Below are 24,044 nucleotides of genomic sequence, written 5' to 3'. Positions count from 1 at the left end.
CTCCTGCAGGTGGTCTTTTCATTGACAATCCCTTCTACCAGCCGCGGACCCTCGCTCCTTTTATCATTCATCTGGGTCCCCAAGATCTCTTCTCTGACTTCTAGGGGCAGCAGGTTGTTGGATCCTCTCTTCACACTCTCTGTATACGCAGGACACCTGCTCTTAGGTCCGTCTAAGCGGGCTGCCTCTCTATCCAGGTGACGGACTCGTCGATCCAAAACTTGTTTTTCCGTTTGATCGGTCCGCTGGGAAACAAAACGTTCTGCCCGACAGCAGCGACAGAAACGATCTCTCGACTACTGACCGACAGGCCCATCGCTCCTCTTTGTTTTCTCTGCTCTCCGCCCAGATTATCACTTCAGAGGAGAGAAACTACACGAAGCAATACTCGGATTTTACGAGAAACGTTCAGCTGCGACTGTGCGAAGCTCTTTCTTATAGCAATACACCAGAACTCCTCTGTAAGCGTACTTATTGAGAAGAAGTGAATGTCCGATGGAGTTTTACCCAACACAGCATTGCAATAGCTCATTCTGATTGTATATTCATCGTATGTGTGTGTACGTGTGGCTATAACATGACTATATACACATATATGTATGGTGTATGTTTCTATAACGATGTGTTGACAATAATATTACTATATGATAATGTATTTATGTAAATATTCTATAAAATATAACTATTGTTGGTATAAATTATTTTAGAATTATAAAGTGTAATGTAACTGTAATATCACAGTATAGCTTTCTTCCAATTTTATATACACTGAGCAATTGAAGCTAGTTCTAGGAGATGCAATATTATCTTTGGTATTCATATTAACCTTTGCTGTTAGAATGATAACGCTTCCTTCTTTCTTTCCTCCTTCGTTCAACCTTTTCCTCTATCTTTGTATGTCTTTCTCAGCCTTTCTGAGCACGCTCTCTGCTGCCCGTGGTTTGTTTACGTGACCTGGACCAGAGGCGGTCGCTACTGAACACACTCATAACCCGATCACACCTGTGCACACACTCACACGCACACACACTTTTCCTGTCAGAAAGCACATTTTCTATAGTCTCACTGCTGGCAGGGAATACTGTTGTTACAAATACAGTACTGTATGTGTATAGTATATATGTGTATACTCTGATGTACGCGCTCCTCCATCTGCCATTAACACGTTAGCCGACTCACCCATCAACAATCGTCAGCTCCGTCCCGCTCGCCTTAGGGACCAAAAGCACAGCGCACTCACACGCATTACTATTCCTTGTTTCTGCAAACACACACACACACACACACACACTTCCCTCCACCCGTCTATGGCTATCTCCTACTGTACCGACAAGATGCTTCTGGTGGAAGAGCCAGCTTTGTCGAAGGGGCTTCTCATACGATGGGAAAGACGCAGCACAGACTCCTGGCCAGCTAATTTAAAGTAAAGCTAGTAAAAAAAAAAAAAGCTTCAAAAGTGGGAAATGGAGTGCTTTGCAATGACACTTGTACATTTCTGGAAGGATGGGGTTTGTCACTGAAGCTAGAAAATGTGAGGAAAAAAGAATAGAAACCTGGCTGAAGCTGAGCTGGATTGAGGTATTTTTAACGAAGGATGCACCGATTAAACATCTCTGGCCTCTTGTTCCAGTACATTAAAACAATTCCAATGACTTCCACACAGTTTGGTTTACAGATTTTACATTTCGACATCATGTTGGTATGTTTTGCTGTATTGTTTTATCGGTGCATGCCTAGCCTCAGCCCCTGTTTCAGCCACAAAACGTCTCCGTAATGCTCTTATAGGAGCCGTGATTCTGAACTTTTCCACCGCGACGCGCGTTTGAGGAAGCAAAGTTACCTTCCGAGGTCAAAAGGTATATCGACTTTGTATTTTGAGACGGAAATCGGTCTCTTTGAAGATTTGAAGCATCCTCATGCAGGAAGTGTTCCTGCATTTTAAACCTCTTCTGGCTACTCGCGAGGTTGTTGAACTGTTGTGGAGCGATTTAGGGAAGGGAGGAAAAGCAGTTTAGTTGGTTATCATCATTAGTCCTAAATTCAATGTATATTTCTCTTACTAGTCGTTCACTGTTTAGTCCTTGTGCGGTAGGTTTAACACTGCTACGGCACCTATTGCACGCATTATTCACGCAGGTATTAATTTGACCAAGAAATGATTTATTCCATTAAACTCTTAAGTGCTTTATACACACTAGTACGTTGGGTCTATATTTTGGGGTATTGTTGGAACCAAACAGGTGTCGCAACACTGTTCACACTGAGATAGTAGTCATAGCATATGCTTAGTACTCATTCAGCGCTGTGTGGGATTTCCACTTTTTTTGTGGCGCTTACATGCTTTTAAAAGCTCTTCATCACTTATTTATTCATGTTTGTAGCCTTCAGTAGAGACACGGTGTCACTCAGCGGAGGCAAAAATCAAACAGAATGTGCAACAAAAGGCTTTGACCCTCTCCACCCCACAGTCGCATTGATGTGGGCACCAGTTTGATCTCATGTGTTTGTGTCTGCTTTGATGCAACAAAAACAACATCTGAGAATTCGACTCGCTCGTGCCCCTTAAGCTTATTTTTCAAGACCAAAAAAAAAACTTGTCAAAATAGGAGCTTTAAGGACACCACGGAGCCGGCAGCGAAGACGATTTGTCAGTTTTTCTGGAGACGGGAGTACAATTGTGCCATCAAGCTGTGCTAGGGAAATTGGATGCGAGGTGAGGGATATCCTGTGCGTCCTCCAGTTGAGGTCAAGCACGCGAGCTCTCGGGCCATTTATGTTTGAACAGCTGGTTCCTCAACCTAAACAACTGGACTCACACACACACACACACACACACAGTGGGCTGTCTGTGTTACAGCAGGAGTCGCCAATTCCATGCCCGTGTGCGAGCTACTGTGAGAAATTAGTTTTGCTATTCCAAGCATTTTCCCTCAATTCACAGAGCACCCTCTGGTCGTCTGATCTCATCCTGCTTTGCCGTGACATTCTGGTGTGAAGCTCCCGTGGAGGTGAATGACCGCGTGGAGACAGACCCTCACTATCAGCGAGGAAGTCTTCCGAATTTCCCCTCTGCCCTCTCGCTGTCTTCCCTCCACCCCCGTCCCTCCGTCCTCTCTGTCCAGATGGCCCGCATTAATAAGGCAGACAGTCATACCTCAGTGAGCAACCTTTTCATTTCCCCTCAGACTCAACCGACGCACAGGAGGAGTCACCCTGACGACTGACCCGATCCTCTCGCTCTGTCGGCTGGACGGCCGCGTCCAGAGGAGAGTTCGGGGAAAACGCAGTCGGCCTTGAACTGGTACAGGAGGTCTGGGAGGACGGTCGAGGTTTGGGAGGTGTTGTCTTGTCGTTAGGCAGGTCCTGCATGTGTGGCTTTCACAGTGAAATGTTAGCCCTCTGACAAATAGCATTCTACCCCTTTTCACCATTTAGCCGAAAGTGATGATTTAGAGAAAGCATAACCAACAAAGAGTAGAAGGAAACTCATGCCGCTCCTTTCACAAAGCATATAAAGGAAAAAAGCTTTATTGGGTACATGCAGATTTCCAGCTGTGGTTCCCATATTGCACCAACAGGATGATGTCAGTACCAGCCGTACTCCACTCAATAGAAAACTCCTCTGATGCGTGTTCACCGGAAGAAACATGCTCCATGCCCCCGTGTTTGAAGGCTTGGAAAGCCACGTCTTCTGTGTAACTTTCCTCGAGAGTAATGGTTGTTTTGTGCTGGACTCGGGTCCCGGTCGGTTCGTTGATGGACGTTCTTTCTGCTCCAGTTTTCTAACAAATGTCTCATCACATCGCTACGAACCAGGAACACCGGCAGCCATTGTAAACATCTACACCTTTTAGGTACACCGCCCCTCCGCGGGCGTTCAACAACGACACCTTCAAATCTAAGAAGCACAAAACAGCGAAACAATACACCCACACATCGTTCTCAGGGCCACCTGACGCACACATATGCAAATAGACACACACACACACACACACACACACTCTCGCATGTAATCATAACTGTAAATACTCTATCATATCAGCTTTCACTGTCAATAACAGCCGAGCACATTGAGACAGCGTGACATTCTTTGCTCTGTGGTTCATATATTACACATGCGATTGTACTGTATGTCGTGAGAGTCACACAAGCGGTAAGGCCTTGTTTGTACTTTGGGATTTGAGCCATGTATAGCTGAGGAAACATGTGATATGTTGGTGCATTGTAACGGGCTGTCCGTAGCGCTGCATGTGATGAATTTAACTTTTTGCCTTTTGGAGAAACGGCAGTTATCTGTGGAACAATTCAAGCTTCGCTGACAGCAGCAAAAAGGAAGGAAAGAGAACTTTCTTGGCAACTCATGCAGGAGCTTTGCGCATTGAGATGCTGCAATATGTTCAGTGCTTAATAAAGGGTTCTGAGTGCCGAGTTGCCAGCTAACGTCTGCCTTTTGGACTTACTTTGGAGGACTGTTAAGCCCGTTTTTCCCTCAGGCACCCCTTCATCCTCCTGCCAGGTCAAATGTTAAAAAGGAAAGGGAATGATGCAGAGATGCAGTTGGGAAACGGGTTCTGGTTTGTTCCTGCGAATCAGGATTTATCCAGACATCAAAGACTGCTAAAACCTTTGTTGCACAAACCTGTTCATCCCGGCAGTCTCAGAAGGGAGAAACCATCGTTTGGGGATCTGATGTTTACCGTCAACACAGTCATGAGACATCCGGACAAAAAAAAAAAGGGGGGGGGAAACCTGGTGTCCTGTGTGAAAACGGAGGAAAACTGTGTCTCGCCCGTTCTTATATTAGCACACAAAGTAGGTTCTTAAGTCTTGGGTTCTTAAGAGTTGGGCTGAATTTGTCTGGAAGCAGAGGGGCGGAGAGCTGCCGAAGGAGCCTGAATGTTCATCCGAGAGCCGCCTTGAACTCCGCAGAGCAGCAGGAATAGATTCGGGATCGCGTTTCCACTGCTGAGGCAAAGCGAACCAGACTAACTGCTGAACACATCAATTTCACTGGGTGTGTGTGCATGTGTGTTGTGGGGGTGGGGGAGTGTGTTTGTCTGGCGAGCACATAAACCAGAGGGTAATGGGAAGCTATTTCACACCCATATGCATGCACACACACACACACACACACACAAACGCACAATATTGCAGTCACATTAAGCATGTTGTCGCATACTTCCTGGTCATGGTCCACTGATTGTTTAAATCTAATATCCTCCTGATGAACGATCGAAGCATTTTGGTTGGGAATGTACACTGTTGTTCTAGTGATTGTAGAGTAGAATGTATTTACTCATAGAAAGAGTAAACTTGCTTTTTTGTAGAGAAGCATATATACAGAATATATATGGATACATACATATATATACATCTATATATCTTTTGAGCTACTTGTGTGTGAGAGTTGTTTTGGGCGCATCCACCCTTAGGATTCATATTTCTTTCCCCCTGAATTTTTCTTTATAATGTCCTGACAAAAGTAGTGTCTTACGAGTGATGAGTGTTTACTTTTTTTTTTCTCCTGTAAATATGATTTATTTTATTTTATTTTTGACAAAAAGGGGATTAAAAGAAACTGTTTTACGATGCTGCCCAGGAAACTATGAAGTGATATCTGTCCACAGAATGTGTTTGTGAAATGTAACAGGGTGGGAGTCTCACGGGTGAACAGATCGAGGCCAACGACGTTTGAACTCGCTGTGTTGATCGTTTTGATTAGTAGCAACATTTACAGCAGTGATGATCTGTGGTTGTCACTGTTTTTAACATAATCTATGCTTGACCAACTGAAAATAAATCTGAGAAAGTGCTGAATCTCTACATGGGGGCATCTGTTTTTTAATGGTCTCTGAAAACGGATGAACTGACTACAGTGACGTGTTGTAAGTGAATTGTGGGTAAAAAAAAACAAAAAAACAGTCCCATTATTAATAATACATAAGAGCACACACCTTTCATTGCTTTAAACAATTTCTTCAGTCTCTTAATTCTCTCAATTAGAAGAACAAATTATTAATATGACACAATGCATAAAAAAAAAAATGTCAATGCAAATTTGAGCTCCCATTTGCTCATGACATAGACAAGTCTGACATGTTGACAAACTTCATTAGAGATCTTCAATGGCCCACATTGCTGCATTCTGACACGTAATAGTGACAATACTTGTGTCGTTATGTCAAACTATAATCGCAGCGTCGAGGTTATGAGCGATATGTGCCAAGTTTGCCTGAGAAGAGTTGCAGCACATGAGCTGTCCGTCAAGTTTAGAGCAGCGCTGCTGACGCTCGAGTCCGAGTATCAAGTCACATTTCCAGTCAACACCACCAGAATACTGCCACAGCTGCCAATCATCGTGTGTGCGCGTGTGCGTGTGTGTGTGTGTTTTCTCATTAAAAAGAACTGAGGCTTTTATGAGAGAAAGCAAACAGGACGATTAAACTCCGCTCAGCAGATTTTAGTGGACTGTGTCAAATGTGAGAGTTCACTTTTTTACTGCGTACCTTTTTAACAGGAGATTTAGTCCTTGAAAATGAAAAATAATGACGGTTATGTGGATTAAAGTGTCAACTTTCTTTTCTTTAATAGGACATTTACATGTCAATGTAGAACCATCAGAGCCCAGTGTGGTGGTGAAACTGCGTACTTCAGGTATGTTCGCTCTAATCTGGGAATCCACTAAGAAACAGCATGCCCGAGGCATTTGTATGCGCGGTCCAGATTCATACGCTGGAGGGCAATAAATTACTTCGGCTGCTGACAACTCCTTGGGACGGCCCGTTTTGTATTTCAGTTGGTAACCGGAAGCCGTGATTATGCTCACAAATTAGATTGATTTGACAGCCTTCCCTCCCTCCACACGACACCAGTGCCTGTTTATAGAGACCATTGCTGGTAACGAATTACCCCGACGATAAACAAAGTAAACCAAGATCAAAACAAGTCAACAGCTGTTTGTCTTTCTGTGTTTGTCGTACAGGTCGCCAAGTGACAGTCAGTATCTGTGAAGTAAGGCCTTCTGGGACGTTACCCTCATCAATCCCTCAGGCATTTTGTTTCAAAAGTTCAGCATCCAAATTCATGTAAATGATGATTAATCACACTTGCTTCACTTAAACAGTGCGGAAACATCCATCTGCTCTGGATTCCATTTTAATTTCATTTTCCCGTCAAGTGTCGGGTGAAATTGATGCCTGGGATGGCACGTGCAGTCATAGCTGCCTGGACGGCAAAAATTCATTAGCAGACGTGAACTACTTTGGTAATATGTGTAATCCAGTCGATCGTCGTGACGGCAACGATGACTGCTCGACGACGTGACTTTCCGACCAGCGGTTGGGAGCATTAACGCCATGGAGGCCTCCTGCACTGAAGCCTTTCCTTCACCGTCTGCAGCCACCTGGAGGCCGCAGGTGTCTCTTCCATCCGCCGCCTCGAACTGGCTCGCTGCCGTGCGTGCGGATCCGCTGGTTCCGTTTTCGTGCGACCAGCATCGGACTCGCGGAGACGACTGCCCCGTGTGCACACCGTGATTGGGAAGACCTCGGCAGCCATGTGGCGCCGGCTGCCGGAGAAGCAGCCGAGCAGGAAGCGCAATCCGCTCGCCTGCGGACGAGGACGGCCGACCACGAAGTTTGTGTAATCCCGATTTTTTTTTTTTTTTTTTTTTTACTTTTGCCCTACGGGAGTTACCCACAATTCATAGCGACGTGACGGTAAACACGGGGGCCACCAGTGGAAGCATGGACACGCACGTGGGTGTTCAGCCGGGCTCATTGCATTCACTCAGAAACATTCAAAACGGAACATAAAAACACATGGAGGCAGAGATTACATCACACCGATTTATTCATCAAACATTTCATTTAGTTATTTAAGCTGTTTTGACAAAAGACGAGTCAATTGATTACTTTGCAATTAGCTCTCATCTCCCGAGGAAAGAGCCTGGAAGATGTTCAAAACCGGGGGCGTTGTTTTGATCAAACACAGCTGCTCATTCTGAGGACAGACAGGATGACGTGTCGTGAGCAATGCGTTGAAGAAACACCACAAAGCGGCGGCCGGCGTCACCGGTAGCCGTTGTTCTTTTTCTTCTCGGCAGTTTTGCGCTGTTGGCTTGAATTAACTTCAAGATGAGAGTTGGCTTTTATTCCTGGTAGAAAAAAAATAGGCCGCACATGCATGACCTTTGGGGTTCGTTAACTCGCCAAGTGACACAAACATCAGAATTTAAACACTTGCACCAGATGTAAACATCACATAATCAGTATATAGTGTGACCACTACCATAATAAACAAACAATAGTGTTACATTAGAGCAGGAACAGCTACATTAAAGACTCTTGAATTTCATTTAGCTTCTACAATCGCAGGCTCCCGCTGTCTCGAACAGAACGCAGCCATCATTCATGTTGTTAGAGACGCCAGTGATTTTCCTATAATAACACGTCAAGTCTCTCCTGTGAAAAAAAAAACCCCAGAACATTTCATCAACTGAGATGGAACCAATCCATTCCAGATGCTTACACATGTTTCCTGAAAGCTACATTTAAATAAATGCTGTATTAGAGATAAAGATAGTAATCAACCACTCGTTGCATTTCGTTGCTTCTTCTATGACGATGTCAATGTTTGTGGTCACAGATCAATGAAAACAGCTCCATGATATAAAATATGTGCATGTACAGTGTGAGTAGAACAAACAGGGTTGTGATAGAAAATAAAGGAGACAGTTGATTGGTTGAAGGGGCCGTGTGGACATTTTCTTTTTGTTTCATTTTCTTTTGGGGTGTTTTGGTGCTTGGCACCCAATATAAACATAACTTTTGTCTGCACAACACATTTAATAAGCCTCATGAATTATTGTTTTAGCTGTACAGTCTGAGTTCTCTAGTTTGTACTTGTTTAACTCCATAATATTCATCAACCTGCTGCAGTGTCGGCTCCATCTGCATTGAAAGTCCCTGTTCGCTGAGGAAACAACATCCTGGTTTAAATGAAGCTCAGTGGAAGTAAACTGATATTAATCCAGAGCAGTCAGGCAAAATAATTGGAACAGAAAACTGATGTATATTTTGACATTCATTATCAGTGCTGAAATATGTTTACTGTCCATGATTAAAAAATGAAGGGGAAAAACAACAAAGATATATTAAAGTATTACTAGTTTGTTTGGAGAAGCTACAAAGGTTTTAAAGGATCTTGTCGTTGTTCTCCAACACTCCACATTAAACTTGAGAACAATGATTAAGCTTTTTGGTACTCAGATGCCAAAGATGAATAAAAACGTGTTTCTTTCCCTGATCAAAACCTTCGGGCTCATTGTACATTAAGAGGGAAATGATTTGAGAAGTGTGAATTCTTGACTGAACAGGTGCAGGCTCTGCTTCGTTCACACTCCTCCTGAACAAATGAGATTACAGCGACGAGACCGACGCGATTCAAGGCTCAGGATTTCCTCTTGACGGGGCCGCTTCAAGAGCCACATGTTCACACACTGACCTCCAGATGTGCGTTAACAGAGGAAAGGATAGTGTGTCCGTGTGGGAGGAAAAAGAAAACAAACTGTATTCTGTGGAAATGAAAATGTGGTGAAGCAAACATTTAAATCCTTGACTGGAAAAGTGTAAAAAGTGAAATAATTATGATATATATATATATATATATATATATATATATATATAAGCAATACAAGAATACATCAGGCACTGATTTGAGGGTTAAGTTTTACCTAAAATAACTTATTTATTTTATTTTTTAAGTCATATAAAAAAACTAATACACATACCAGCATTTCAGTGACTGTATTTCAAATATAGTTTGATGCTTTAGTTCAGAAATTTTGGAAGATATATCACCGAATTTGTTGAAATTGAATAAATTGCTTTAGAAGTCTTTCATACAAGAGGAAACACTGTATATTGTGTTCACCATCTCCTACATTGTAAATGCACTCGGGATCTCTTTTGTATGGAACTATGTGAATAATGTTTTGAGACCAACTTGAAAAAAAAATGGTGAATTTATCCTTTTATTACTTTATCTTCTTAGTTGCTTTGAACATCTGATGTTAAACTTGTCAAAGCTTGAGATCAGTGTGTGCGAGGGAGTCGGCAGTCAGCAGATCAGATGACAGAGTTCAGCAGGTTGTTGGGAGGCTCTGAGGTCTAAATAGCCGCACACTGCCCATTTAGCACACACTCGCATGTACACACACACACACACACACACACTGAGCTTCATCCCTGACTTGCAATTCATCAACGGCTGAGCCGAACGGCAACCGAAGACGCCCGTCCCATCAGCATTCCACCACGGCGTTTCACTCAGTTGCTGCCTCGCTGGTTGTATTTATAGCCCTGTAACGCAGGACGGAAAGAGGAGGGGGTCGAGCTGATTGCGTAACGCTGACGCTTGTTACCTTCAGCCGCTGCAGGTACCGGGTTCCCAACTCGTCCTGCCTGCTGCTTTGCAATCTGCGGACGCAGCGGCAGACACGCAGCCAAGATCCCACCGGCCGCCAGAACTAAAGGGGATCGGTATAAACACTCCGAATGACATGACCTGCAGCACAAACTGTGCATTTAACACACTGAGGCCATGGCAGAAAATAGCTCCTCTCTGACACAGATAACAATGCAGCCATATGCTATGAGGGGGGGGGGGGGGATGAGAGCGATAGAACTGGAGCCAAAGATCTCCATCCAGCTCACGTCGCTGTTTTCACAAGACAAAATTAGCTGGAAGAAAACATTTTCATGTTCTAAACGCTCTCAGATGTCCAGAGAAGTGTTCCCAAGAGGTGAGTTCGAGAGCGCTCATTACAATAACAGCACGGGCCTCTTTTATCCCCGTCTCCTTTCCAGCAGCAATACGAACACGCAGTGGAAATGACGTGTTCGGCTTTATAGATTTTTTATAGACTCTGTCTTTGAACTCTGGAGACGGATAAAGAAAGAGGCAAAACGCCAATAAATAAATAACCTTTAAAAAAAAAATGTAAAAAAAAAAAAAAGATGTTAGGTGATATCTTGAAATGGGTGAACAGCTTCAAAAGCATCATTGAGTGCATTTATGAAACGTGACGGAGGGAAGGTGTCGGTGTGGAGAAGCACGGTGGGAATAGTACAGCCAATGAGGTGAAATCATCACATTATAGTTATGCAGCTCATGCAGAACGATGGTACAGCACCAAAACATAGAAACATTGTTCTTTGTGTGTGTGTGTGTTGAAATGCTCACACTAAAATGATATATTTAGACTTCATCCTCCTCTACTGTATGCACTCAATTTCGAGGAAGGCCTTGCTTTTTTATCTGTTACAGCGTCTCACAATACTCTGAGCCTAATTCAATATTTACATGATGGATTTCTCAGGGCTGATTTACTGTTTTTGTTCTTTTAGCTGAGATCAGATCTATATGAACCAAAAGGCGCTGACACAGTTTAAATGTCACGGCACCAGGTGGTTTATTCAGTTTCGGTCACAATCGTATTTTTCAAAATGAATATATGCCTCCCCGTCCATCCTCTCTGCCACATCTTGTGTTCTCGGTGAGATCACTGGCACATGACCTTGATCTTTAAGCCGGTCTGTGTTCCCTCTTTCTGCTGAAGCTGCAGCCGGATCAAAGTTAAAAGAGTCACTCGGGCTGAGAATCAAACCGCAATACGTTTTGGTCCAAACAAAATGTGTATGTGAGTATTGAAGTGTGGAAAGCTGGCCTTAGGTTCATGGTAATCATGTCAATCCATTCTTTGGTACAAATAGTTCATGATGCATTTCTTCATCGTAGATTTTGTTTTCACAGGTTGAAACTCACTGATTTGCTGCAACAAGCGTGTGTGGCGCTGTTATTAAAGATGCAGAAACAGTCAGAGGCAGACATGTTGTGTTGATATCTTTATATTGAAATTCATGAAGTATACACAATGCATCCTACACTAGAACAATTTCCACACGTTGATAATGTTTTTTGTTGGTGGATGATAAAGCTACGTTTTGGCCTTTAATTAACCAAACAGCAGTCTGAAGCTTTGAGCAATATAAACATTAAAAACATAAAACAATGTTGTGGATTAATAGCACGACAGCAGGTTTGTTGGTACAAGTATGCAACATTAGTTATAGTTACAGTAGAAAATCATAAACAAAAATGCAATATTCATTTACTTTTTTTTAATGTTTGTTATATACAACCCAGTGCCTTTCGAGGGACGGCCCTTTGTTTCTTCATCTGGGCTTTTTCTCTGACATCACCAGGAGATTTCAGCCAATCAGATTCCTCCTTCAAGTTAGACGCTATTTACAGCAACGGTTCATTTGAGGCCGTCAAAAGCAAAGCTTAGATTTTTCTTTCTTCAGTCTGATCTGAACCGTGAAATATGAATAGAAATTAAAATATTGTTGAGTCCCCTTTCTAGTCAGCTAAATATGAACACACAAAAACACACATACAAGCAACCCGACCTCCATCCCTACTGGACTGATTTGGAGTGCGTGTCAGTTTGACCCCTGCTTTGACCTCTGGTGACCTCCCTCTGATCCCCTGTGACTGATCCACGCTTAAGGTGCAGCATCTCATGACTGGCATTTGACAAGTGTCCTGGTGTGTGTTACTTATCCGCCTCCACATTCACAACACTACACTTCTTTTGCACTTCTTCAACCCTCTCAGTGCACTGGTGGGTAACTTCTGTTTATCCTGAAAACTTTTGAATTATTGGAGAGAGGACTTCATCGAGGTGTTCGAAATGTTTCACGAGGAGTTTTGCTCCATGCCGGTGACATCTTTGTGCCGTGGCTCTTCCTGTTCTACCTCGTCCCAAAGGTGCTGCTGCCGCTGAGACGAGTGCAGGGCCCCGGAATAAACACGGGTTCCTGTCATGTAACTGGATCTATCTGGAGATGAGCCGCTTGTCACACGGCCAGAAAAAAAGATGCACCAGGACATCATAAGCCGAAAGAAACACTTCTTACCATTAAACCAGAGTCCACCTTTGACTCAACACAAGAAGTCACATATAGGTATAAAGATAACCATAGTGCCTTTCAGATCCAACATCTTGCCCTTTCTAATATTTTTTACTGTAAAGCGACAATGATTGTTGGAAAAATGAACACTTTTTTTCTATGTGTAGTGGTAAAAGATATCCCAAAAAAAAAATCCAATATACGTGTGATAAATAAACACAACACAGCTTGCGACCCGGCTGCGCAAAGTATCAAACGTCACCCTGTCACTCAAGGTCAAAGGTCACAGAGCAGCTAAAGCCAGAGAAGGGATTTTTTATTTTTTTTTAAAGATGTGTTCAAGTGCAGCAGGAATTAAAACGTTCATCGTATGTGTGTCTGTCCTTTACATTCTGACTTTACAGGTCCTCAAAGGGATGTTTAGGGTTTCGAACCAGCATGGCAGCACTCTGGGGTTCGACCATGTTCTTGCATACAGACTTGTTCATGCAGAGGTTTGCATGGTTTGGAGCTTTTTGTTTTGTTTCTTTGTGCTGGGACATCCAAACCAAACCAACCACAAGCATGTTTTAAGTCAGAAGTTATGCTGCTGTTGGCATTTACAACAGCTGTGATGTTTCTGTCGTCACTGTAAATGATATATTCATATCCACTTTATCGACCTTCAGATCAAGGCTTTGTCAGCAATCTTTTCTGTAGCATCATTCATATACATTTCAACATTAAAGGACAGCCGGGGGAAACGTTTTCCCCTTACATGCGTGTACACTCACACACATACACACACAGAAACGCACACACACACACATGCTCACTTAGTGCTTTTTTCTTTCCCTTGGACTTCCACACGCTGTCTTGCTCTCTTTCTGTTGCACTCACATTTTAACATTAATTCAGTCAATTATTTATGCATTCAAACGCGGTTGTTTTTTTTACAGTCTCACACATGAACACAGTCAACACAAAACAAAGCATGCGTGCTTGTACGCGCACACATTCATGTCCATACATAGAAAAAGAAAAAGCATTGTTCGACGTAAATTAGAAAAGCTCAGTTTTGAAAAGGTGTCTATTAGCTCTCGTACCTAAAAACCTAAAACAACTGTTACGGGGACTGGTCGGCTGGAGCCGGGAGTGAAGCGGGAGGCACGCAGAACGGGAAGGACGGACAGAGTGTTTGCTTCTCTATCCTGTCAGGACAGTAACAGTTCAGATGTCCTACCTTCCTTTCCGCGGGTCATCGATATCAGCAGTTCAAAGACAGAAATAAAACGGAGCACGTCCTTTTTTTTTTTCTTTTCACTTCACACTTTTCTTTCTGTGACCGGTGGAAGCACATTGTGTCCCTCTGGAAAGTGGTAGCGTTGTACTTCACCTCACGGTTTTCAACCCCTTCGCATCAGCACATTAAGCTGTCGTCACTCGTGGGTGGGGAGGAGAATAACTGGGTGGGAGCGTTCCATCGGGAGCGGTGGGAAACGGAAGGACATTCTTGATAAGGGGGACAAATGAAGTCTGTAGTTATGGTCATTCTGGGATTTCTGGGGAAATGTTGACGTTGAAGTCATGGCCCGGCAGGTTGAGTTAGGCGTCAAGAGGTTTCAGCGTGGTGAGTTGCAGACATGGTCTGGGTCGGAACTGGAGGAGGGGCTTCTCATGGCTAGGTGGTCTCCTTGCCCTGGGTCCCAGTGACGGTCTTGATGGAGCTGAGCGTTCGGTTGAACCAGGTCTTCTTGGCAGCCTGCACTTCGTTGAGGGCCAGACCCAGGTGGTGCTCCAGATCCTGATGAGACAGGAAACACAACCGTCACGATCACAGCACAGGGTCGAAAACAGGTCTGCCAGGAAAATAACAAAATGTGTTCTTGGTTTTCAGTTTTTAAAATGTCTGGTGTCTTTGATCCCGACTGTAAGACATGCCGTTCGAGTCGCGGTGGGTAAGTAAGCAATATTGCAGCTCAATAAATCAGTCGTAACTCGCAAGTTTCAACAGCGTCAGGCGGGTGAAACCATGTGACGGCGAGATCCCTGGTAGTCATCATCCAATTTTCACACATTTACGGCCCCAAAAGTGTGTTAGTGTACCTGAATTTTGCACTCAGCCTCCACAAGCTGCAGTTTGGTCTGAGCTAGTTCCAGCTCCATCTCTCTCAGCTGGTTCTTCAAATCCTCTTTCTCCTCATCCGTCTCCTCCGTCCCTCCAGCTGATGCTGAGGTCACAGCAGCTCGCACGCGACCTTCCTTGTTGAAAAGGCTACTGCACTTCTCACAGCCTTCAACTTTGGACTGGAAATGGAGAGATGGAGAGAGAGAGAGAGAAAGAGAGAGAGAGAGAGAGAGAGAGAGAGAGAGAGAGAGAGAGAGAGAGAGAGAGAGAGAGAGAAAGAGAGAGATTACATTTTTATTGCATTTTTCATACATAATACATTATGAAATTTGAATGCTGGCCTTTACTCAGTTGAACTTTTACATTTTGTTTTTCTTCATCATTGATATGCCTGAGTGAATTTGAGGCAACGCATGCTCTGCAGGACAATATGAAATTGATTTTTCAGTGTATTACATCACAACAACATCGAGGAAGTTAACAGCAGTGAATGTCTCATGGTTATTATACATAACAGAAGATACAGTTTGAGTCCGTTTTCTTCATTAAGATCACAAATATTTACACTTCAGTTATTGGGTTCAAGTCACTACGACATTTTTCCTATGACGAACTATAATATACAAACAATTTTGGCAAAATATATTCCTTTTTTATTCCATTTATTGGCTAATAAATCTTTTATGGCATGCTATACTATTTTTCACCATATACTAGTCGTGACATGATCTCCGTTTTTAAACAAAATGCAATTAACTGTAGTCATGTCATGAATCTTGTTGCAGGGGAGATATTTGTGGAACTCGAGAAAAGACAGAGCTCTGCTTTGTAACTGAAGCATGGCAGCTCATTAGTGGAGAACAGCACACACACACACACACACACACACACACACACACACACACACACACACACACACACACACACACACACCAGCGATGCATTGCCTCTGCCCTTCACCCGGCCCTTCTGTCAAAGACGTCTTTTTGGGCGCCCTCGTATGTAATGAGCTATTATTTGTCACCGAGCATCCGTGCCAGCAGCGACGGAAAATCACTGCGAACAGAGACGTGCTGACTGTGCTGCTTTACTTAAGATTTACTGTTACTTGTTGATCTTTTCGTGCTTCCTCATTTTAGTACCGATCGCTGTCTTTGCCAGAGAAGCTGAGCTACACTGCAGGTGTAAAATAGTCGGCCTCAGACAAATTCAAGAGGATACTGCTGCAGCACAGATGTACAAATGATAGTTTGTGTTCCTGTGGCTTCACTTTGGCACACGACTTCCAAACTTCTAACTGGCAGTGCTGGTCGGGTACTAGTTAGTAATTTCACTCCTTAAAAACCTCAGTTCATAGTCAAGGTTGTGTTCCTTAGCAACAACAGTTGACTATAATGGTTGAGATATACCCTTCAAAATGAATATTTCATAACACTCCCACATTTCATTTGGATTAAAATGTTTAAAGCCGACCGTTTCGAGGCTCATCGCTGCAGAAGTGGATGAGTGCGTTAATTAAAATCAGCTGGAAGTGTTTCTGTCATCACTTTAAATAGTTTTAGAGAATAAGTATGTCAGTACATTATTAACACTGTTGTAACTTCATGGATCCATAATTGCGATCGCAGACAGCTATATTGCATTCGATTCACCATCAATGTTGAATAATAAAAGAACAAAAAGAAACAGGGTGATGGACTTGCGGACACTGCGCACAAAGTGAAGCCCTTCTACATCCCTTACAGAACGCGTCTTTGGTGCAATGAAGCTTTAGTGAGTCCTTGGGCCGCCCTGACTGAGCTCGCTGCCAACATGGTCTTCTGCCCAGCGGAAGTCTAAACAAACAGTTGCTCAGCCAAGTGTGCAAGAGCTGGAAGTGAGATGCCTGGCCCGGGCTCATCGGCCTCGCTCCTCATTCTTCCCATGAAAGCTTTGAGTTCACTGCCAAGCAAGACAATAAGATGGCGAGATCGTCCCCAGCATACCTGCAGACTCAGGAGTGAGAGATCTAAACCGCTCTGTTCATTTCAGGCTGTGTCGTTCTGCGCGGAGGTGTAAGAGCCCGGTGTAATATTGTTGTGGAGGGTTACAGAGTGCAGCGGGTTGGCCGTGCATCAGCTCTAGGACGGTTGAAGACATTTTGTGATATATGTCTTTGAGTGCACACAGCAGTGTTTTTGGAGGTGTGTGTGTGTGTTTGTTTGTGTGTCAAATTTACCCGGATTTTCTCCAGTTCTCCTTTGTTGGCCGTCTGTTGTTTCTCCAGTCGTTCACTCAGCTGGGAGCAGATCTATAGGAAGCAGAGGCGGAGACAGGTGCTCAGTTACGTTGCTTTCAGACGTGTCACCAACGTGATCAACAAGTCCCCTTAACTCCATTACATTTCTACTGAGCCAGTGTATTGTTCCACTGAGAAAGAGGCTTTAGATGTCTGCCTCTCCTGAACACACCACTGAACACACTTGTTTGTTGGTAAATCAGTCTGTGTGGGAGAGACTTCCTGCTCTTACTCTTGAGTCTATTAGTGGTTTCATAAGCCACTGCTTTAACATCAGGGCTCACACGCATGTGCATCCTCACATACACACAATCTCTTTTCCTCCTCCTTTGATACCTATAACGCGCGGCAACAAACGCGCTGACAGACGTGCAAACGCACACACCCACACACTTGTGCTCCGGCTTGCAGGCGAACAGAGAGATCGATGGGACATGAGTCATTCTAACGGGAACATCGGGTCATCTCACCTCTCTGTAGACAGACTGCATCTCTATCTGTTCCTGCTCTCCCCGTCTCTCTCAGATTCCCTGTGGCATGTACTGAATCTCTTTATCCTCCTCCTTCAGAGATCAATCTATACATGTATCGGTGTATCTTCAGCCAAGCAGATATCCATCTCTCTCCTCCTACATGTCTTTTATCTTTTCCTCCTGTCGTCCTCTCCTTCATTTACTTTCAGCTGCCATGACTGAACCCATCTCTCCACCTTCCCTTCATCACTACTGATTACGTACCACTCTTGATCTCGCAGCTGCCCCCTTCCTCGTTTACTCTGCCCGCTTCCTTTTTTTAAACTAGTGGAACTTCATGGCCTGCTGTCCATCTTTTTACTTTGACAAGCCTTAACATGCAGTCTTAAATCAGTTTTCATCTCTCAATGTTTTCTAGAAGCGGTTGCATAAGACGAGGTAAATGTCATTCTTATTGCTGGACCATCTGCAAAAAAGCTCGTCACAGATTATTTTGCTCATCAAATTTGGGATGGACAGGGGTTTTTTTTCTTCATTTTTTGGACAGTTAAATGTCACATAATAGATGTTGTCTTTATTTATAGTTTATAGTTCTTACTCAAAACATGAGGGGCATTTTTTTCCTTCATGTTTTTAAGTTGGTATTTTTCTCCCACAAACAATCCCCCTTTCGCAATTTTTGTTTTCCTTCTGAATGATGCATGCAGTTTGTATGCTTACAATGAGCACATTAATTACTTCATCATTTAATAACATTATGCATACTGTTTAGAACTAGAATCAAACAATTGGGATGCAAAAAGTGTTCACAATATTTTAGTGTCTCGGGTCAAACTATTTTAATACTGTAAGAAATACATACAATGCTACCAGGGCCTCAGAAACACAAAGACAAGCACTGGCACATGTCACTGTCCCTCGCCAGCACCCGGGGGCCTGAGTGGATCTACACAGGCTCCGCTCCTCCAGTACAACAGGGACGACAAAACGCCACTCAACATTGTTTTTAGCTTTACCATTAACAGACGTTTCTCTGTCCTCGCGGGCTGGAGGGGCTGTTTGCACACAAAGCCTTTTTTGGCTCTAATCTCACAAAAAGAAACGCGGCGTTCGCAGCCACTGAAATATGAAAATGCGATTTGACGGATAATTTGAGTTATCTGGGTTGGAGAACAATGCGGGCTATTTTGGGGCATTCCTCAACTTGTCAATCCCAGAGGATTGAATGCTGCTGTCCTCCCACTGCTCTCCCCGCCACAGACTTCTGGTAATTTTCTCCCTCTCGCCATCTATAACCCCTTATTCCCTGCCACAAAAATAACCAGTTATGACAAAGCTCCATTTTCACATTTAGCTGTGTTTAGCTGCATGCTAGCAATGTGAAGGCTGCTTTCCTCTATAACACACAGACATGCACACAACCGTCTGATAGCTCTTCATCACTTTTTAGATCGGCAGTTAATATTTTAAGTCTGAGGTGAAGTTAAGATCTGTTTCTAAATTAGTCCTCTGGCTATTTCTGTCTGCCTCCACAGGGAGCAATAGGAGCCGGATTGTTGCTGATAGTAACCGTACTTGATCTAGGTAGGATTATATTTAAGCATTAAGTGACAGGACGAGATCTGAAAGGAAGAAAATCACCGTGTGAGGAATTTGGAGAGACAGGAACTGAAAATATGCTCACAGGCTCAGTCATCAAAGGCTCCGGTTCAGCTGAAGGCCATTTTGTAAAATTAGATGTTTCTAGAAGACTGACTACAAACAGATTGCTCTTATATGATTTTTGATTATTCATGGCTAGTCCTGATTAAGGAGAGACAAGAGTAAAAAATATACAAACATCTAGAGTTCAGGATGAGGCAAAGAAACACACAAAAAACGTATTTGATGATGTTTTCTTTTAATTTATTTAGCTCCATTTAAATACATTACTTTTTGTTTTTAGAATAACTCATGTATTTACTCTATGAATCAAAGATTATCATTATTATTATTAGATATTTTGATTATCTTACAACAGTGACTTGTTGTATTTTGATGTGTATATCTTGTTCCCTGTTATTTAAATGTATTTAACGTTCCATCATCTTCTCGCCTTACATGTATTACACACTGTATGCAAACATTAATATACTTGTATAGATTTGTGTAGGTTAAGTGGGTTGTAAAGAGCTTGTGATGTTGGATCTAAACAGACAAAGTGTTCAAAACCAAGAACACCAGGGAGGGTCTGCAACGGTTTACACTTTCACTTCTCTAAAGTGTACTTGTGAGTAAAGAGACACTTCAGTCATATGATTTAAATAGCAAGGCTCATAGTACCTTATATACCAACTCAAAGGAATCAACTCTTCTTAATTGAAGCGCTCATGCTTCAGACTGTACATACCTGCTTATATTCTCCAATAATTGAGCCGTTCTTCTTTATCTCGGATTCAGACTTATCAAGCTCTCGCCTGCACATCTCCTTCAACTGTGGAAACACACACACACACACACACACACACACACACACACAAACACAGAGTTAGGTTGTTGGAGGGCAGAGAGACCAAGGACAGAAGCCGGGTCAGAGGCCCCAGAGACCATGTGACTGCTATGACAAGTGAAGAAGACAGAGAAAGGAATTGGCAGACTTTAAGCTTGAGGCAAAGTCACACCCTCAACACGACCTCTATTCATGCACATAAATCATTCACAGCTACACCTACACATTCAAGAAGACAGGACACAATTGGAGGACAGCACTGAACACACATGGGAACAGAAGTCAGCAGGTCTGTCCTTCACCTCGCAGGGATTCTTCATTGAACAAAAAACAAAAATCAACATTGAAGATGAACTGACATTCTTTGAGATTGGAGGTTTGACCCGGATGATAAAGGAAGCCCTGAAAATGTACAATAAGCATACAATAACATGCAGATAAGGAAGAATGGCATGGACGGATTAAATGATAAAGACACACAGACCCAGTGCATGTGGAAAGGTGAGTTTACAGAGAGACACACATACATAAGTGTGCTCGACATTTGCTGTATGTCTCAAGGGAAGCTAATGACGTATGCTTTGACCAGACTAAATTCAACATGTGAGGCCAGTGAAGGTACAGCCTCTTAACACATAGAAATAAATCCAGCTTCACTGCCACTGGGTGCAGCAAAGGTATGGTCAGTACTTCCACCTCAGTAAAAACATAAAATACAGCGTTGTTTTCAAAGAACAGTATTATCAACTAAAAGATATGCCTCAGCATCTTTAAGATGGACTGGCAATGACCAGCCCGTCACATTAATATTGCATACTTCCCACTCCCTCTTGGGCCCAGGGACAGGCAAGATAAGCAGTGCCTTTTCACAATAGTTGTGATCATTCCTTCATCTGAGGATTTGTGTTGCAATAGCGCTGACGCTTTTCCTACCATCTGTAACCCTGTGTGCCACACGAGATTTAGAAGAAAAACATATTGAGTTAATGTCTTACATATACACATCGGGCTGAAAAGTGTCTCTTTGCTGGCTCTAACCTGTGCCGATTCTTCTTCCAGTCGCCTCTTCTCGTCCTCAGAGTCCACCAGTTTCTGTTTGGTCAGCAGCAACTCCTTATTCAGGGCGTCTGCCTTCTCCTCAGCCTGACACACAAACAGGACAAAATCAACCAATATTGATGAGGTCATTGAAAGTTACACTTGCCCTAGTTTTCTCTTAGCCCTCTCTCTTTCTCTTCAAGGTTAGCGAAACGATGCTTTACACACATTAATGACATTTGCGTAAATAAAGGTTATTGCTACATTTGTGTTTTTGTTGCACACACACACACACATACACTTGTGCCTGCAATCTTGATACAGCAGTCACAGCTAAACTTTCTATGAACATGTGCACCCAAACGCACATACTGACACAAATACGCGCTTTCTCTTTGGCTTACGTTGTCGAGGTCCTTGCGCAGGGCGATCTTGCTGCTGACTAGTTCATGTGCCAGGTCGTCGTTCTCCTGCTCCAAACGCATGTTCGCCTCTTGCAGGCGGCGGTTCTCCCGCTGAGCCGAGGGAGAGAGGAGTAAAGAGAAAGTGAAGACGATGAAACAAGAATTAAAGTGTTACAGGAAACATGAGTCCATATGAACGGAAAGAAGTGAGGGAACATGAAAGAGGAAGGAATGTGAACAGATGACAGAACAGAGATAGGAAAATAAGTTAATCATGAAGAGTTGCAAATGAATATGTAACCATCTCTTCTTGGTGCTTCATTGTACAAAAGTTTAAAAGTTAACTGATCAGGTGAGAGCGTAATTATAAAGTCAGTTGACTGTAATGTATAACAGGGTAAAACCTGTGTGTACATCATTAACAGCAACAGACAGCTACATAAAAAAACAGACAATTAAAAATATACTGGGGATAATAAATACAAACATAAATATATACATACACACACACACACACACACACACACAATAAGTCTCATGTTTTCAAAATAAAATAAGTCCTTTAGAGCGTTCTGATGTGCAAATTATATGCACTTGAATCAAGTGAAAGCAAACAGGGAATTATTAAAAGGGATTTAAAAACAGAATTGCATCTGTGATATTCTAAAATTTGCCTACGCTTTTTAAAATGTTGAAACTAATGTCACTGATTCAACCTGACGGATGTTCACTATCAAGATGTGGCTCAATGGTTGAGTGTATGAAAATCCTCCTGAAGATCAATAGCACAAACATCTCAAGATACCTCGTTTGACATACTAAATAAATGACATTGGTGTACGGTTTGGTGGAAGCACTTTTTCAGAGCAAACAAAGCAGAGGTTCAGTCACTGTAATGGATGATCAGGTCCTGTGTACAAACAACCCGCTACCCTTGAGATGACTTTTGTACAATTAATGGCTTTTTCGGTGCCATGTACTTTTTCTCTCCTAAACAAGGACTGTCAAGGTCTCCGGTAAAACAAGAAAAAAAAAGATTTATTCTGTTAAATGGAAACTCAGTCAGAATATAGGGGTCGTTTCCACACTATGTAATGACAACATGCCGTATTAACACAATTTAATGATCTACACCAAAAGAGTAGATGATGAGTCAAATGTAATACTTTGGGAAATAAAGATTTTAATTATGAATTAACTAAATATAAAGGAGACAACAAACAAGTACAAGAATATTAGGAATCCTGAACCAGATGACAGTTGCAGATATAGCAAAAATAGCTTAATTACTTATGTTTATGTTAATTTCATGGAGAAGTCTTTAACGTTATTATGTACACAAGTTCATATTTTGTGCTTATGTCTACCTCATATCTCTCGATGGGGGCCTCCTGTTGTTCCTGTTGTTCCCTCAAGGTGTGGTACTCCTTTTCAAATTTCTTCAGCTTTTTCTGGCTGATCTGTTGGGCAGACATAGTAGAAAAAAAACAGAAATGTTTTGTACTCAACAATCACACACACAAAGTAGTACACTAGACATTGCAGAATAAACTAGCCCATTAGTAATTGGTTAGTTCACGAGGTGGCTGCCAGTGAAAACAAGCACACAAGATTGATAATCTTGATTGGACTGAGGCGCTCCTTGCGGTACTTCAGTCCAGCATTTGAAGAAGATGCAAATAAAGATTTAAGAGATTACGGGTCCAGTTAGCTGCTGTCTTTTCTGTCTGACAAGACACTGTCATAATAACTGCTAATATGTTACTCAACGCCGATTAAAGTTGACAGTTTATCGCCTTATAAACTAATAACAGCAAGATTCAGCACAGTTCAGGTTCAGTGCTACACTTCAGATCGCCCAAACCAGCTAAACAGTGTCTTAAACACTTGCAGTAACATTCATGCTTGAAGATGCAGTGTGTGCACACACACACGCACACACTCACATACACGCACGGCTTTTAGGTCAACTCATCAACAGGCCTTTCTCTGCCCAGCTGCAGCCTTCCAGTGGGCTTTTTAAAAAAGAAAACTAGCATACAATCAACACTATGTGCATCATTTTCTGCAGGAAAGAGAGACTTGTTTGTCCATTCTGTGGATTTTAAAACATCCCGTTACAGCTGCAACATTAATGCAACGTTGGTCTATGCATGCATGTTACTATCTCAGGTTTAATATTATACAACAGTATATCAAAGGATCAAATCCTCCCGAGCACTCTTCACCTAATGCTGTTGGCAGAACTGGGACAGCACATGTCATCCTGTTCTCAGTGT

General features: G+C 42.7%; 2 protein-coding genes across 7 annotated transcripts in view; one reads left to right on the top strand and one right to left on the bottom strand.

Annotated features, from left to right (window-relative positions):
- Window positions 1-5,132, top strand: part of strbp (spermatid perinuclear RNA binding protein) — a 72,960-nt gene extending 67,828 nt beyond the window's left edge. For all 3 annotated transcript variants that reach the window (XM_068574838.1, XM_068574836.1, XM_068574837.1), the window contains one exon: window positions 10-5,132. In XM_068574838.1, coding sequence (XP_068430939.1) covers window positions 10-104 — 95 coding nt within the window. In that variant the 3' untranslated portion in view covers window positions 105-5,132. The remainder of the gene's footprint in view (window positions 1-9) is intronic.
- Window positions 5,133-11,893: 6,761 nt separating this feature from the next.
- Window positions 11,894-24,044, bottom strand: part of LOC137783607 (rab GTPase-activating protein 1) — a 59,841-nt gene continuing 47,690 nt past the window's right edge. For all 4 annotated transcript variants that reach the window (XM_068573717.1, XM_068573720.1, XM_068573719.1 and 1 more), the window contains 7 exons: window positions 23,133-23,225; window positions 21,766-21,876; window positions 21,362-21,466; window positions 20,225-20,308; window positions 17,303-17,374; window positions 15,063-15,263; window positions 11,894-14,760 (listed from right to left, as the gene is read on the bottom strand). In XM_068573717.1, the coding sequence (XP_068429818.1) occupies window positions 14,638-14,760; window positions 15,063-15,263; window positions 17,303-17,374; window positions 20,225-20,308; window positions 21,362-21,466; window positions 21,766-21,876; window positions 23,133-23,225 (789 nt within the window). In that variant the 3' untranslated portion in view covers window positions 11,894-14,637. The remainder of the gene's footprint in view (window positions 14,761-15,062; window positions 15,264-17,302; window positions 17,375-20,224; window positions 20,309-21,361; window positions 21,467-21,765; window positions 21,877-23,132; window positions 23,226-24,044) is intronic.

This window comes from Clinocottus analis, unplaced genomic scaffold, assembly GCF_023055335.1.
Source record: "Clinocottus analis isolate CAN_PGR_092001 unplaced genomic scaffold, fCliAna1.0.p SCAF_13, whole genome shotgun sequence".
NCBI classification, from domain to species: domain Eukaryota; kingdom Metazoa; phylum Chordata; class Actinopteri; order Perciformes; family Cottidae; genus Clinocottus; species Clinocottus analis.
The sequence above is the reverse complement of the archived record's forward strand: the minus strand, read 5'-3'. Positions and strand labels throughout refer to the sequence as shown.